Genomic DNA, 15,661 nt, shown 5'->3' with positions numbered 1-15,661 from the left:
TTGGAACGCTTTAGCAATTTAGGTTATTTTAAAAATATATGTTTTGTTTCGCTTACAGATTACATCCACCCAGGTTTCTAATATGTTCACAAGTATACCACAGAATAGTTTTGCAAGTGTATTCATATACGAAATGTCTCAGTAAGTTTAAACATTGTAGTAGTTTCCTTTTTTGTCGATAGGAAAGATTAACGACCTTAAGAATGATGACCGAAAAAAGTTAGGTTCAACAACATTCTTAAAAAAACCATACCGCTTACCAACTTCTCCATTGTAAAGTGTAAGAGTTTTAAAATATACCAATACATCAGACAAAAGGCTCCCTTTTATAAAGTCAGATATTGTGATTGAAGAGGGAGTCAAGTTATTGTGTGTATTGTAGGAAAATCTCTTAAAGATATGAACATTACATCTTATATAAGTTTTGTTTAAATTTCTTCTCATCACTCTCTTGTTCTGAAACCTCTCAATCCTTAATTTGACATTAAGTCGATGAAGTGTGCATTATTTAGAGGTTTTATTTGTTATTTACTTTTGTATTCCACTCAAAAAATATGTTTTCTAGGAAATAATCGCACATACATAATTTTAATGTTCCTTGAAGTTTAGCTATTTATCATACATCTAAACAATCAATTATATCACTCACTGTGAAAGCCTCTAACTGCCATTTTTGAACTCTCTCTTTTCCGAGGTGTGTTTCCTCATATGGAAAGATTCATTTATATTTCCCATTCATAAACAAGGCAATAAAACTGAAATTACCAATTATTGACCTTTTGAAAGCTTAGTTTATGATTCCGTTTATTTCCATTGCAAGCCCTTATTCGCCTCCGCCCACGATGACTAACTTAATTGAATTTGTATCCAAAGTTTTGTCAGCCCTCGAGAATGATAATGAAGTTGATGTTGTATACACTGATTACAGCAAAGCCTTTGATAAAATATCCTATAAGATAATTTATCTCAAACTAAGAGCCCTAGGCTTTTCATAAGGGTATTTATAAACTGGTTAAGCTCCTACCTTGCGAATAGAACATATAGAGTCTCCTTTCGTAACTCAGTCTCCAGTCCCATACATGCAATTTCTGGAGTCCCACATGGTAGTCACCTTGGCCCCCTTCATTTCGTCTTATATGTTTACGAAGTCTGTCTAAATTAAAAAAAAAAACTTTTAAGATTATTCCAACTCTAAAAGAAAGAGGAATACCCCCAGAACAGTACTACTAAATCATTAATTATTGCACTAGAAATTTTATCCTTCACTTCAGTTCTTTGGATTCTATTCGCTAAATAAGAACAGGGCCGGATGTAAATGCCTCGTGGCAATAAAGCAGCTGAGGCCCTCTCCTCGCCCCAAATTATTTTCAAAATAAAGTAAACCATTTTTTCACTCGATTTTTCAATATATAATTTATTGTGAAACCAATCAGATTCCTTTAGTATTGAACAATCACATTACATAAATATAAACGAAAAAAATAATTATCTGAAATTAAATTTTAGGGTTAACGAATGGAACCTTTCGATCTTTTTTTCGCGGAATAATCGTTGATGATTTCGTTGAAATCCAGTTCTCGGAGTAAATCGCTTTCAATGCCCTGGAGAGAAAGTTTCTTTCAGTAAGAGAAACGGATAGCTGATCAATCACTGGGATGAAGGCGGATAATTTGTATTTTTTCTTGGGTGACAGATTTGCGTCTTGTGCTTTCCCGTAATCGAGCGGATTCAACCTCACGTTTCTCGTTCTGATGCGGCTGCTTCCTCGTATTTATCAAAATGATTTCGTTTCGAAAAGACATTGCCGATTCAAGAATCATTTTTCGGTCTTGCAACATCTTATTTGTAGCGTCGAATCGCTCCAAGATATCGTTCCAAAATATTGCAAACAAAGCGGTTTCGAGACCACTCATCTCCTGTAGAAGGTGCGTTGCTTCATTCCTCACGATGTCTTTTTGCTCTTTATTGGAAGATATGCTGGTTAGAGCTTCTTCGATTTCCGAATAGGCTTTCGTTGCTACAGCTCGACAAAACCAACGAGTGTCGCTGAACTTTTTCAAGACTAAAAACTGCCCGCTAAAAATACGGTGCCGCTCTGTATTGACTGTGAAAAATGTGTACAAATTCTGCAGGAAATCAAAGAATTGAACAGCCGATGGACAAGAGTTAGCAGTTGCCTTTCCCAGCAAAAAAAAATACATACCAAAAGAAAAGATGTTTACTAGTTGGAATTTGAAAAAAAAAAATGTACGAAGTCTCTAATGTGGGGGCCCCACTTTTGTAGACCCCTCAATCCGGCCCTGAATAAGAATTACACCATTTCAACTCACAACGCCATTCAAACCGAGCTTTTCAATAAGATAGTCTAAAAAATGCGATTTAAATCCAAGAAAACCACTACCACCGAATTACTGATCAATTTGAATGACCTCTCTTATAACCAGACTTTTCCTAAACCACGCGACGAACTTTTTTATTACTTTCTCAAACGTAGGCAACATATACATGGTTCTAAATTCTACATATTTATTCGTCCATTTATTCATACTGCAGGAAATATTTCTGTTCCAATCCATTTGTTTCGAAGCTTTAAATTTGAATTGAAAAATTGCAATCAAATTACAAAAACATTCAAAATCTTAATAAATGCATTGAAATTGACATAAACTTTTATACTCTTTCAGTCAATAAAGTCAAACAAATAATAATTCATAATAATTAACAAATATTTTAATAGAATCAACGAACGATAGTTTAAAAAATAAAAATAAATTAAACCATCAAAAATCCAAATCCTTAAATGCGTCATCATCTTCATCGAAAAGTTCTTCGAAATTTTCTTCAATCCTTTTAGAAACCTGTACGCGAGCTCCTGAATTATTCGAAGATTGTTTGATGTTTGTAGATATTGGAGTTTGTTCTTTTGACCTTTCTATTGTATTATTATTATTATTTTTCTTAATTGGGGTCATATAACTCTCAATCGGTCGAGTCTAAAAAAAACGAAAAATCATTAAAAGATAATAATTTTTCCACTGCAGAAAATGCAACTTACTGATGAAGGAGCTGATGAATGTGTAGCATCTTGTAAATCCTCAGAAAAAAGTCCAGCTTTATTTAAAACATCTTGTTTCTCCTTGAGCATATTCCAAATAATATCATCAGCTGTTTTATTAGCCATAAGATATTTACAAGTCACAGCTTCTTTTTGTCCTATCCTATGAGCTCTACTTTCAGCTTGTGCTAGAGTCTAAAAGGAATACAAAAATATTTTTTTATTAATACAAACAAAAATCCCGTCTTAAAGTTTTGATAGAACCAACACTTGGATTCCAATCTAATTCAGCAAAAACAATTGTATCCGCAGCTGTCAGAGTTATACCAGAATTACAAGCTTTCAATGAGAGTAGAGCAACTTTGCATGATGATTTATTTTGAAATATTTCAACCAATTCCTAAAAAATTTTTAAAAAATTCAAATGTTGTTCAGAACAAAAAACATAAAAACTTACACTTCGCAAATCACTTTTCGTATTTCCATCAATTTTAATATACTTAACTTTTTGTTTATCTAAGGACTCACTGATAGCTTCCATCATGACCTTATGATGGGCAAAAACAATAAATTTAAGATTCTGTTTGATGAGCGTTTTGAGGTATTCGCTGCCAAATTCAAAGGATGAAAGGATAAAAGAATAACAGAGATTATTATTTTGTAATCTCACCAAACGGCACGAGCTTTAACTGTAGCTGTTTCGGCATAGAATTTAAGAAGTATACATTCCCTTTCTTTGCCTTTACATTTTGACAGGTCATTGGTATAGCTTTGAAGTGTCCTGTCAACATCCGAGCCATGCCAAAGGAGCGCTGGATCGAGGACAACTGTTTCTCTGAAAAGGAGATACAATTCAAGGAAATAATTTGTATCATACTTTTCCAAAAATAAAAATAAAAGTAACCTACCTTGTTTTCTCAGCCAGCTGAGGAAGAACATCTGCTTTTATACGCCGCACCATGAATTTCAATTTAAGCACAACATTAAGTTCAGGTAAATTCGATTGACCAGATGCATCCCAACCGAAATTTGTTTGCTTCGCAGCACAATATCGTGATGCTAAATCACAAATCAAAAGATTAAACCTTCATCTTATGGTTCCATGGCTTCTTATACTCACTGTAGTCGATAAAATTAAAGAATCGTCTATCAATCATTTGCAATTGACTGAACAACTCAAGAGGTCTTGAGAGAGCAGGAGTTCCAGACAATAAAATAACTCTTCTTGCCTGTGTCGATAAGCGATCAGCAACTACGGTGCACTTGGCTTTGCTATTCTTAAGGGTATGAGATTCATCGAGAATCAGAACACCGAACTTTTTCTCCAACAACATTTCCGTACTTTTTTCCATGAGATTATAACTGGTTATGAGAACTTTTGCATCACCGGTGTATTGCTGTTTGGCACTTAGGACACAAATGTTATGAACTAAGACAGATGGGAGGAGTTCTTGTACATGCTTCGCCCAAGAGTCCCTTTTCAGGAGGGTGAGTGTGTTAAGAAGAATTTCGACAAACGTGAACGTGGTGAAAGATGGAACTTACCTCGTTGAGGCTGTAGTGCATATAAATAAAGGCCAATCTTCACGATAGAAGTCAGCTATTGCCAAGGCTTGATAAGTCTTGCCGAGGCCCATTTCATCCCCGATCATCACTCGACCATGCTTCGATATACCAAATACCACTCCTTCCTTTTGAAATGGCAGAAGTTTCTCAACAAGTGTGGGTTCGATTGAGGCGAGACAAGAAGGATCAGGCTCTTTAACTGGTGTCTGACAAAGCTTAAGAATGTTCTTTGGAATGATTCCTATCACAGCGTAGGGTTTGAGAGCTGCACATCGATCCTGAAGCAACTGATAGTCACTCACAGAGAAGCTCCAAATTTTCGTATTGTTATCTGAAATGAGAAAGATTCATTTTGCTTCCTTTGTTTCGAATTGAAAAGTTGATTTGTTTTTTACCATATGCCTTAGATGGTATTGATTTAAAGACCTCAATCAACTGTGTATGATATCCAGAGGGTTGAACCGCGAACCGAAACGCACTAATCAGATAGCAAGTGCATGAGACACTTTGAACGAAGACAGGAGCAATTTTTGTTTTGTTGTCTGTCATGAGAGCATTTTTGAATACACTGCTTCCTCCCTTTGTTGCTGATGATTGTTGTGGACTATTCCCCGATGGTCTTGAATAAGGATGGGCGGTATTTCGCGCTTCATTTCGATTCGCAAATGTTGAACTTTGTTTAATGGCTTTTAAGAAATCTGAAGCTTTGTTTTCTGTGTTGGATTTGTAAAAATTCTGTACTGGACTTGTGATAATTTTTGGAGCTGATGGTGCTACAGAAGGAGAAGAAGAGGAACTAGATGGTTTCGAGTGAGGTGCTGCTAGTTGGTTACTTGTTTGTAAGGCCGGAACTGAAGTCGTTGTGGATTGTTTGTTGGGAACGATTGTTGGCTTATTGGAAATTTGATTCTTCTTGGCTTTTAGTTTCTCCAAAGCTATTCGCTTCTTTTCAGCGATTTCTGCAGCTGAGCATGTGGACATTTTTTTGAAAATTTTAAATAAACAATTTTATCAAAATACAAAAATTGAATTTTTGTTTTTGACATTTGTTAGCGGGAAAATAGGAAAACAATACAAATAGGTCTGTTTCGGACTATTTCAATTTAAATAAAAAGGAACATGTTTGTAAACATGAATTCGTACTCTTAGTTCATGAATCTTTTAAGGTATTTGACACTTGAAAACTTTTTACATACAATACAAATGTGAAGAAATGGTATTTCATTATTTTTTTTGTAACTCAGTTATAATTATTTTATTGTAATAATCCCAATTTATAATTAATCATGGCTTAATTTTATTATTACAAAAAATACAATTATTTTTAAAGACAATCATATTTGTAAAATTTCCTCAATTTTGTATCCATATTAAATAATCTTAAAAAGATGTTTATCATGTAAAATCAATCCGGAGAAATGTTTGAATCGATATTTTTTTATTTCTTTTTGATAAGAATTTCTATGTATTTAGATTTTTTTTTATTTTCCTGTTTTTATGGTCAAAATATAAATTTAATTCTTCCTCTGATTAGTCTATTAATTTGTTATAATTCCAAGACAGATTTCTTTCAAATTAGAAATTTCCAACTGGAGTTTAATTGAAGAAATTTTAGTTGATCCCTACAAAAAACCTGTCAAAAAATCAATGATAGCTACAATTGGTCCGTAATTCACTGGTTTTTCAAAAATATAGCTGATATTTTTTTTTCGAACTTGTGGAAAATCATTCACCCGAAATATTTTTGTTCTCCCAGAATTTAAAAAGCTATTGCGAGTTTCGCCCGAATAGAATTTCACTTTGAATCAGAACTGATAGTTCGAAAATTGTGGAGTAAACTGAGTTCGCAATAAATTTCCTCATCTCTGATTAAAACAGGGAATTAAATCAAAACTATATTTCTTGTTGAACATAAAAACGCAATGAAATGTATGTAGGTTCCTGTTAAACTGCGTACGACAAGACACTTTTAAAACCATCAAGTTTGCGCAAGTGGATATTCATAATTTCCCTGTTCGTTTTTTGGTATGTGAGTATTCGTTTCTAGAAAAGCACAACCCTAGTGAATTGTATTTTTGTTTTGACACCGTCAAGGATAAATAAAAAGAAGTAATTTATAATTTACATTAAAAAGAAAATGTGAAGTTTTTTATACAATTTTCTATATTGCTGTTATGATCTTTCACGATGGATATTGCTTCACCCCCTTTGTCGCAAAGTTCTTAATGCGTTTGAAGTTCCTCCATAATAAATTCTTGGGTACTCATTTTGCAAATTTTTTTTTCTTGGTGGTTTGACTGGTTGATGCAAGAATAGTTGCAGGTAAGAAAGTGAATAGGTTATAACATCAGCACTCGGTTGGTTATGTTGTTCATCAATTTGAATTTCATTTTCTATATTTTCGAAACTTCTCTTTTTGGGTAGAATTTAACCAAACGATTTTGAAGAAGCAAACAAACTGGAAGATGGCTTCTTCAGCAGGTAAGAATTTCAGTGTCCTATTAGGTCCACCTTCTGTTCCTCTTTCCGTTATTTTGTTTGTATTAGCCTATTAACCTCACGTAGCGTTTTTGGTCGGTCCAAGCCTAATTAAAATGGGATTTTTTTCGGGTGGAATCTTGGAATTTTGTTCACGTGAAACTCACAATAGTTGAATAAATAGATGGGCTGAATAAATAGCGTCAAGGACCTGTGAGGTGGCCTGCAAGATCGTGAAATTTAACACTTCACTAAGGCCGAGACAATTAACACCTTGGGAGAGTATATTCACTGCGTTAAGAATTCAAAAAATTAATAAAATCTCTATTCTGATATTTTATATTTTAATTTGTTAGCAATTAAAATGACAGATTTCTGTCATTTGACTTGTTTTTTAATACAAATTTTTTTCCGATAATCGAAATTTTCCGTTATCACTATAACTGACTTGTCGATATATTTTTTCATGTTCCTGGTTTCGTATTAACTATTATAAAACCTGACTTTAAATGGGTTTTAAGTTTTTAAGTATTTTGCAAATTTTTGTTAACGACTTGTAATTTAGCTAATCCTTAAGCTTAAAACAGGCTTTCGAAGAGTTGTTAAGTTTAAATAAGTATAATCATGAAGCTAAAATATTTCACGAATAGGTATATTTCGACCGAATGGTGGCTTTACCACTACATTCACCGAAAATCAATTACGCATGAAAAATAAGATTCATGGTTATAAAGGGTGATTTTTTAGCTATTATCTCTCTGCCAACACTCGTTTAAACAGCTGACGCATGTTTCGTGTTTTGTTTTACTGTCAAACATCTTCAGTTTGGTCTATAATTTAATAATGAATCGTCTTACAAACGAACAACGCTTGCAAATTATTGAATTTTATTATAAAATGCGTGCTCTGTTAAGAAAGTTCACCGCGCGCTTTTGCCATTTTATTGTGTTCAGCGACGAAGCTCATTTTTGGCTCAATGGGTACGTAAATAAGCAGAATTGTCGATTTTGGAGTAAATACCAGCCAGAAGCATTGCAAGAGCTACAAATGCATCTAGAAAAGCCACAGTTTGGTGCGGTTTATGGGCTGGTGACATCATTGATCCGTACTTCTTCAAAGATGATGCGAATCGTAACGTAACTGTAAATGGTGGTCACTACCGTGAGATGCTATCCAACTTTTTTTTGCCCAAAATGAAGACCTTGACTTGCATGACATGTGGTTTCAACAAGACACGGTGCCATATGCCACACAGCCCTCGCAACAATGAACTTATTGATAGGCGAGTTCGGTGAACATTTTATTTCACTTTCGGGACCGGAAATATTGACCTCCTATATCGTGCGATTTAACGCTTTTAGACTATATTTTGTGGGGCTATGTTAAAGCTCATGTCTATACCCGCCCGCTTCAATTGTCGCATCAAAAAACAACATTGAAGCATTTTTTTTTCGTGAGATACCGGCCGAAATGTTGGAAACAGTACAGCAAAATTAGACTAAGCGTATGGACCATTTGAGGCGCAGCAAGGTCAACATTTGCATGATATAATCTTCAAACATTGAATTATATGCACTGTACTATCGATTTAAATAAAGATTTCATGTATTTTTCTGAATTGTATGTGATTTTTTTCTTAAACTTTCTTATAGCTTGTAAAAAAACCACCCTTTATAAAATACCATATAAAATTCATTGAATTTTCTTGCTATTATTGTGTAATTCATATTGTGTATTCGAAATGGTACCAGCGACATCACTGTACTTTACCTGTCGCAGTACTATTCATTTGTCAACTTAAACGTCATCTGTGTTTTTGACATCTTGCAATTTTTGATAAGAAATTATTCGTCGAAGAAGGGTTCTAAGGGCAGATTGAAGAATTAAAGGTTTTTTTTTATTATAATAATGATGTTTATGAAAATCTAATTCAGTCATTAGCGCACCAGCATTTTGTAAAGTTAACACAATACAAGTCATCAACAAAACAACCATTCTCTCGGCTCTCGCTCTTTATTATTATTAATAACTTCCCTTTTAACTTTTTTTGTTTCTTTAATCTCCCTTAGTAATAAAATTAATAATAAGTTAAACAAAAATCATGTATAATGCACTAACAGTTGACGAGGATAAACAAGAACCTCTTTTGCATAGAAAACATGCAAAATACTTTCTACAATTCCTAAATTTATTGCCAGCACGTTTGGCCTCGCATGATTCAACAAGGTATGTATGTAAAAAAAGAATATGTTGCTGCTGCTTTAATAAAATAATTTAATGAATCAAAATGATTCAGTTGTGTAAATATTTGTATGTACAAATGTACAATGAACAAGAAATGTAGTATAGTTTATAAAAATCTGTGTGTATTTTGTATTCATTTGGTTGGTTTGTTCGGTTTCTGTGGTTTATTATTTGCAGAGGATCAATTGCGTTCTTTGCAGTATGTGGCCTTGATATATTAAATTCTTTGGATATGCTCAAAGATCATCATAGAGACGGTATAATTGACTGGATTTATGGCGGCCAAGTTATCCCTGACAGACAGGCGGGTATACAATGTGGCGGGTTTCAGGTAAAGTAACAAACAAAACAACACACATTTTATGTTGTTTACTCAAGGCTTATATTTGCCTATTTGATTTATATGCCGACAGTGTTTATCTTTAAGCTTATTCGGCATCATCAGCGACAGCTAGTATCTACCTTACTGAAAAATTTTATTTGAATATTCTATTTTATTTTGTTTTGCAGGGATCAAGGGCATTGAAGATCATTTCGGACGATCCAGTCTTACAAGCGAACGCAAAATGCTACCAATGGGGACATCTCGCTATGACTTACACTGGAATTGCTACTTTGGCCACACTTGGAGATGATTTAAGTCGCATAGATCGCAAAGCTATAGTTGATGGTATAGTTAACATTTTAAGTTAGTTGATGGTCTTTGAGATTCAAGTGTTTTTGATATTTTATTAGGGGTTGCTGCTGTCCAAAGACCCGATGGAAGTTTTAGTGCTTCTGTGGAAGGCAACGAATATGATATGAGATTTGTGTATTGTGCTGCTGCGATATGTGCAATGCTTGACTATTGGGGTGATGTTGATAAGGAAAGAATGGCCCAATATATTCTTCAAAGTATCGTAAGTGATTTTATTGTTGTTTTTTTTCTACTTAAATTAAATCAATTGGATTAATTGGGTTGAAGGGGTCGTTCTCTGATGTGAATATATACACTTGTATACGTATCACGATATGCGGGTCACAAATACGGAGCGATCAAAATAACTTACACTGCTTCCCATCGACAATTTCAGGTTAAAACTTAGATAAACATGCAATGAATTGCATTCACTGTTTTAATTGCATTCATTGTTTTAAGGTTGAATGAAAGTAAAATTGCTTCGTGTGGCACTTTTTGATTCCCTTAAATGTGAATATTGTCATGGTATATGTCTAGTAAAAAAAAGTGATAAATCAGCATGTTTATGTTGACATTCTACAGACACTGCAAGATCACGAAAAGGAGGAAGTACTGACCGGATGGGACTTTCAATAAGTCAATGACCTACGTAAAAGAAAGACGAATCTTGCCTTGAAGCCTTTCTCTCTTCTTCCCAATTGGAACTATCTTTTCTCGATAAAATCCTTCTTAATGACTTACAGCAAACAAGCTGCATTAAAAACTCAAAAAATTGAATTCTCGATTTAGTATTTTCTTCTGACGCTATTAGTACTCTTGTTCTAGAATTCTAGAAAAAAAACTACCTTCTAAGAAATCAAGAACTTTAACCACCCTTGGTACACGAAAGAATTGAATTTTACTTCGTAAAAAAAGAAAGAAATGTAGTACTCGTGGCATGATGGTTAGTGAAAGGATTCAGAATTGGACCACAGCAAATAGGCTTCATCTAAATACTTTAAAGACTAAATGTATAGTTATTTCCCGAACACCTCTTGATCTGTCTTACTTTCCGCGTATTGTCATGAACCATATCCCGATAGAATTCGTTGAGACGGCTAAAAATTTATGAATAATATTTACTCGTTTTTTTAACATGGGACAACCACATTAACACCATATTTGTTAAGACTTATAGAGCCCTGCGTCCATTGTTTTCGGCCGAGCATTATACTCCCATAAAAATGCGTCTTTTACTTTTCAAAACCTTAATAATACCAATTCTAACTTATGGATGTGTAGTACCCGTGGCATGCTGGTTAGTGCGATGGACTGCCATGCGACAGGTCTTGGGTTCGATCCCTGCCTATGCCACCTAAAGTTTCTTCACGGGTACTGCCTCTTGCGGGGAATTGACAAATTCTCCAAGAGTAATTCTTGTCATGAAAAGTGCTTTCCCAAATTTGCCGTTCGGATTCGGCTTTAAACTGTAGGTCCCCTCCATTCTTGACAATAGTACTCGCACACAGGAATGGTTGACAGTTCTAAGTCACTAGGCCCTAGTTATTTATTATTTAAAAAATCGGGAGTTAATTAATATGTGATAAAAAGTATAGGTACGAGTATTGATCCCTATGGAACCCCATTGAAATTTTGAAAACCCTTTTAATACAACGCTGTGAAGTACTATCATCAAGATTTCACCAAATGATGAGTGTAAAATCTCCTAAACTGAATTATTGTTATGCAAAGTCGAAGGAAACAATTTCGACAAAAATCGTCTCATCAATTGTCTCGGGCTTATTTGTTTAGACAAGCGATTTCACATAAAACTACACAAAATAACCGAGCGATGTTAAATCCATTCACGCCACAGGACTACGACGAGAAATAATGCGCTCAGCAAATGTTTCCTTCCTGTTGGAACTAAAGGTCATACATATCAAATCCTTCAATAAAAATTCCCGGGTCCACGTAAATTTCGAATGTCCAATAAATTGCTTTGCAAAGTGTGATGCTAAAATCATTTTTGGGGATTTGAATACAAAAATAAATATGCAGCCAATATTTAGGGTAATAGCAAGGCTTGAGAACACTAAGATGTATAGCAAATAACGGCGCTGTTTACGTTGATGTTTCAATCTCCTTGTTGCGGCTAAGCAATAAAAGTTCCAAAGTTGAAGCTTATTTTTTGACTTTTCTTTAATAAAGAATTTACAAAATAAGGCTTTAAGTTTCTGATAAATATGTAAAGTATAATAAATGAAATTAAAATTTGAATTAAGTCCTTTCTCTTAGATCGCAGATTAAAACAAAAATATTTGAAGGTTAGGTTTTAATCAATGTAAATTAAATTTAAGTTTATAAATAGCGATAGCATTACAAGTACAATATGTTCGGCTCTTTCTTTTATAGTTCGAATTTAACGTGGCCGTTTGCCAGGTGTGGCGAAACTCCCCCCTGTTAAGACGGACGTCTCGTTGGGATTATCAATTCCTAGCTGAACCACTTCGAGAACTTGGTGGCCGGGCCCGTGTAGACACCATCATTTGTCTTTATAACAGCCGACCGTACTAAACCATCTACGCTTTGTAAAATTTGTACTACTTTTCCTTTTCGGCATTTATTTCTGGAACTATTCTCATCTACAATAAACCCTATATCCCCCACTGTTAAAAGTTTTTTCTCAACGAACCACTTGGACCTCATATTCAACGTAGGTAGGTACTCCTTTACCCATCGTTTCCAGAAGTGTTTTCCAAAGTTTTCACATGCAATTCAGTTCTTCCTCAAAGCTCCAGCACTTGCATTTATTTCACAGAAATGTTTAATTCCATTAGACGAGCCAAGCCTTTTCAGTTTCGGTATCGACTGGGACATATGTCAAAGGCCTAGAATTGATAATGTGTTCGAATTAAGCCATCATACTTAGAAGTAGCTCATCTTTGGCGTTTCAAGTAGTTTTGATTTCCTTTAAGGCCTTTTTAACTGAGCGAACAAGGCGCTCCCAACTTCCTCCCATATGAGGGGAAGCTGGTGGGATGAATTTCCAGTTTATGACCTGCATCATGAATTTCTCCGAGAGATCGTTACTATTGCCCCCTTCAAATTAGTGCCGTTTACACTCCATAGCTCAACAAGTTTTCCTCTTCTGGAACAAAAACGTTTAATCGCAAAGATACAGGCGGCGCTAGACAGGCTATGTGCGACCTCTATTTGGATGGCTCTGATAGTTAAACAGGTAAAGAAAACCCTCAAAGTTTCTCCAGACGTCTCCCCACGCGACAAACATAGGCTTGAAGTAATCCACGCCAACATAAGAAAATGGATGCGTAAATGACTTGAGTCTAGGTAGGTTGGCCATCAATGGAGGATCAGGTTTTCCTTTACAAATTTGGCACACCTGACAGGAGAGTTCGAGTTTTTCACCGTTTCTCTTAGTGATGATATGAAGAATATTTGACGAATGTCGTTGACAACAATTTCAGAAAATCTATGCTGAAATCTTTTTTTTTCTAATTACATTGTTTGAGTCCATGGATGGGCAGGTCTTATTTTGCGTTACCATATTTGTTTTTCTTGAGTACAGACCACTCTTTTGAAAATGCTTGAGATTGACAGAGTATATAAAGGAAGTTTTCCGCAGCAACGATTTCTGTTAGGGTTAAATAGATATCCTCCAATAGTTCCTTGCCCCATCTTGCGAGGTTAATAAAACGGAGCACATATGCCATTGATCTCTTAAGTCGCTTCCATTTAGAAAATCTCCACAGCTAATGATGTGTGATTGATCGGCGATTTGATGAATAAGTACCCTAACCTCTTCATTTGTGGAGAACTTACCAATTGCTCTTGGCCAATTATCATTTGGTAGGCATAGGAATAGATAGAAGTCCCTTGTAACAATGACTATCGGACTGAAGATCAAGTTTGGTATTCCATTTTGTGGCCTCGTCGGCATCATTTTCATCGGTTGGGATTCATTGCTATTCTTTGGGATTAGATTTTTCTAAGATCTCACAAACTCTAAAAGCTACGAATTGTTTGAATCGCCTACAGTCGTTCTTAATCCAGCTAAGTGCGGTTTTCGAATCTGACTAAAAATAACTTTTATGTATTTCCACGGCGTGTCCTCTTTTGATCGATTTGGCCAAACTCACTCCAAGTACGGCAGCTTCTAGTTCTAGACGTGGAACTGATATAAGTTTCAAGGGAGAGACTAATCCCCTTTACGACACGCAAATAGAGGCAATCTTGCTTAGCAGAATCTATCGACACACCTTAGTTTGTGTCGCGATGACTATTTCTTGTGGGTACCTTTTTCTGAATCATCTTTCTTCATATAAGGTGCTAAAATTATTATTACTCTACTCGTATATTATTAATTAGGTGGCGCAATAGTCCGTATATAGCTAGGGCCTAGTGACTTATAACGGTCAAGCATTCCTCGAGCCATATCAGTTATAGAAGGGACCTACAGTTTTTATGCCGAATACGAAGGACTAAATTGAGAAAGCAAGAACATTTAAATTATTATTATTATTCCTCAGAAGAGGTGGTACCCATGAATGAAACAGGGACTAAACCCAAGACCCCTGCATGATATACCTAATCACTAATCATCACATCATGGATTACGACCTCACCTGATATCTCGCCGAAATCTCGATTTTTGTTCCTCTCTCCCTCTCCCTCTTTTTGAATCTCAATAACAAAAGTTTATTTGAATTTAATAAACTCTACAATTTCTTTAAATATAAAAATCTCTTGCAGCGTTACGATTATGGTGTTAGTCAACATTTTGAAGCTGAATCACATGGAGGAACAACATTTTGTGCAATTGCAGCATTAAGTTTAAGTGGCCAATTAGATAAATTAAGTGAAAGTACAATTGAAGGCATGAAACGTTGGCTTATCTTTCGTCAGGTAAATTAAAAAAAAATGTGTTAATCTCTTTTTTTTTTCATAACTATTATGAATTTAGATCGATGGATTCCAAGGACGACCCAACAAGCCTGTAGACACATGTTATTCATTTTGGATAGGTGCATCGTTGCAGATCCTAAATGCGTTCCATCTCACAGATTTTGATGCAAATCGAAAGTAAGGCAAATAAAAATGAACTCCCTTGCAGAATATATTTCAAAATGTTTCCTTTAGATCGATAATATCAACACAAGACAACGTAGTTGGTGGTTTTGCTAAATGGCCTAGCTGTAGCACAGATCCGTTCCATACATACTTTGGCCTGTGTGGTCTTTCCTTCATGGACGAACCTGGTCTATCCGAAGTTATGCCAAGTCTAAATATCTCGATACGAGTTTACAAACGTCTAAAAGAAATCCACGAGAAATGGCGAATCGAAAACGTTGATACCTTAACGACTACCTCACAAAACTAAACAAATTTGCGCCCACTTTCACACTGACGCACGCTCCCGCATCGCATTAAAAGAAGTGAGGAGCAACCCCCACAGATACACGCAAATAGAAAAGTGATTATTTTTGTATTAACTGAAACTTTGCAAGTACTTGATTTTTAAAATTGTTTTTTTTTTTTTTTTATATATATAAATATGCCATACACATAAGTTTAATAAATAAATGAAAAGAAGAACAAAGAAGAAAGAAAACATCGAAAGTAGAAAAGTTTTACACTCA

The 15,661-nt window shown here is 35.0% G+C and overlaps 2 protein-coding genes across 2 annotated transcripts; one reads left to right on the top strand and one right to left on the bottom strand.

Annotated features, from left to right (window-relative positions):
* Positions 1–2,708: 2,708 nt before the first annotated feature.
* LOC129950152 (SWI/SNF-related matrix-associated actin-dependent regulator of chromatin subfamily A-like protein 1) lies at positions 2,709–5,702 on the bottom strand. Its single transcript, XM_056061989.1, has 9 exons — positions 5,017–5,702; positions 4,601–4,952; positions 4,176–4,531; positions 3,964–4,114; positions 3,726–3,890; positions 3,513–3,663; positions 3,324–3,455; positions 3,056–3,250; positions 2,709–2,993 (listed from the first exon to the last, which is right to left on the bottom strand). The coding sequence occupies exons 1-9, from the start codon at positions 5,600–5,602 to the stop codon at positions 2,781–2,783; spliced, it is 2,301 nt and encodes a 766-aa protein (XP_055917964.1). The 5' UTR covers positions 5,603–5,702; the 3' UTR covers positions 2,709–2,780.
* Positions 5,703–8,997: 3,295 nt separating this feature from the next.
* LOC129950153 (geranylgeranyl transferase type-1 subunit beta) lies at positions 8,998–15,661 on the top strand. Its single transcript, XM_056061990.1, has 7 exons — positions 8,998–9,325; positions 9,521–9,674; positions 9,854–10,013; positions 10,079–10,242; positions 14,775–14,927; positions 14,986–15,104; positions 15,162–15,661. The coding sequence occupies exons 1-7, from the start codon at positions 9,201–9,203 to the stop codon at positions 15,400–15,402; spliced, it is 1,116 nt and encodes a 371-aa protein (XP_055917965.1). The 5' UTR covers positions 8,998–9,200; the 3' UTR covers positions 15,403–15,661.

The sequence above is a fragment of the Eupeodes corollae genome, chromosome 3 (assembly GCF_945859685.1).
Source record: "Eupeodes corollae chromosome 3, idEupCoro1.1, whole genome shotgun sequence".
In the NCBI taxonomy this organism is placed as follows: domain Eukaryota; kingdom Metazoa; phylum Arthropoda; class Insecta; order Diptera; family Syrphidae; genus Eupeodes; species Eupeodes corollae.
The sequence above is the reverse complement of the archived record's forward strand: the minus strand, read 5'-3'. Positions and strand labels throughout refer to the sequence as shown.

Bases quoted from the DNA above. Each gene is read 5' to 3' on its own strand.
- LOC129950152 (XM_056061989.1), bottom strand. From the start codon at position 5,602: ATGTCCACATGCTCAGCTGCAGAAATCGCTGAAAAGAAGCGAATAGCT. The intron at 4,953-5,016 runs GTAAAAAACAAA...TTCTCATTTCAG, and splicing joins AATACCATCTAAGGCATATG to ATAACAATACGAAAATTTGG. The intron at 3,891-3,963 runs GTAGGTTACTTT...TCTCCTTTTCAG, and splicing joins CAGCTGGCTGAGAAAACAAG to AGAAACAGTTGTCCTCGATC.
- LOC129950153 (XM_056061990.1), top strand. From the start codon at position 9,201: ATGTATAATGCACTAACAGTTGACGAGGATAAACAAGAACCTCTTTTG. The intron at 10,243-14,774 runs GTAAGTGATTTT...AATCTCTTGCAG, and splicing joins AATATATTCTTCAAAGTATC to CGTTACGATTATGGTGTTAG. The intron at 15,105-15,161 runs GTAAGGCAAATA...TGTTTCCTTTAG, and splicing joins GATTTTGATGCAAATCGAAA to ATCGATAATATCAACACAAG.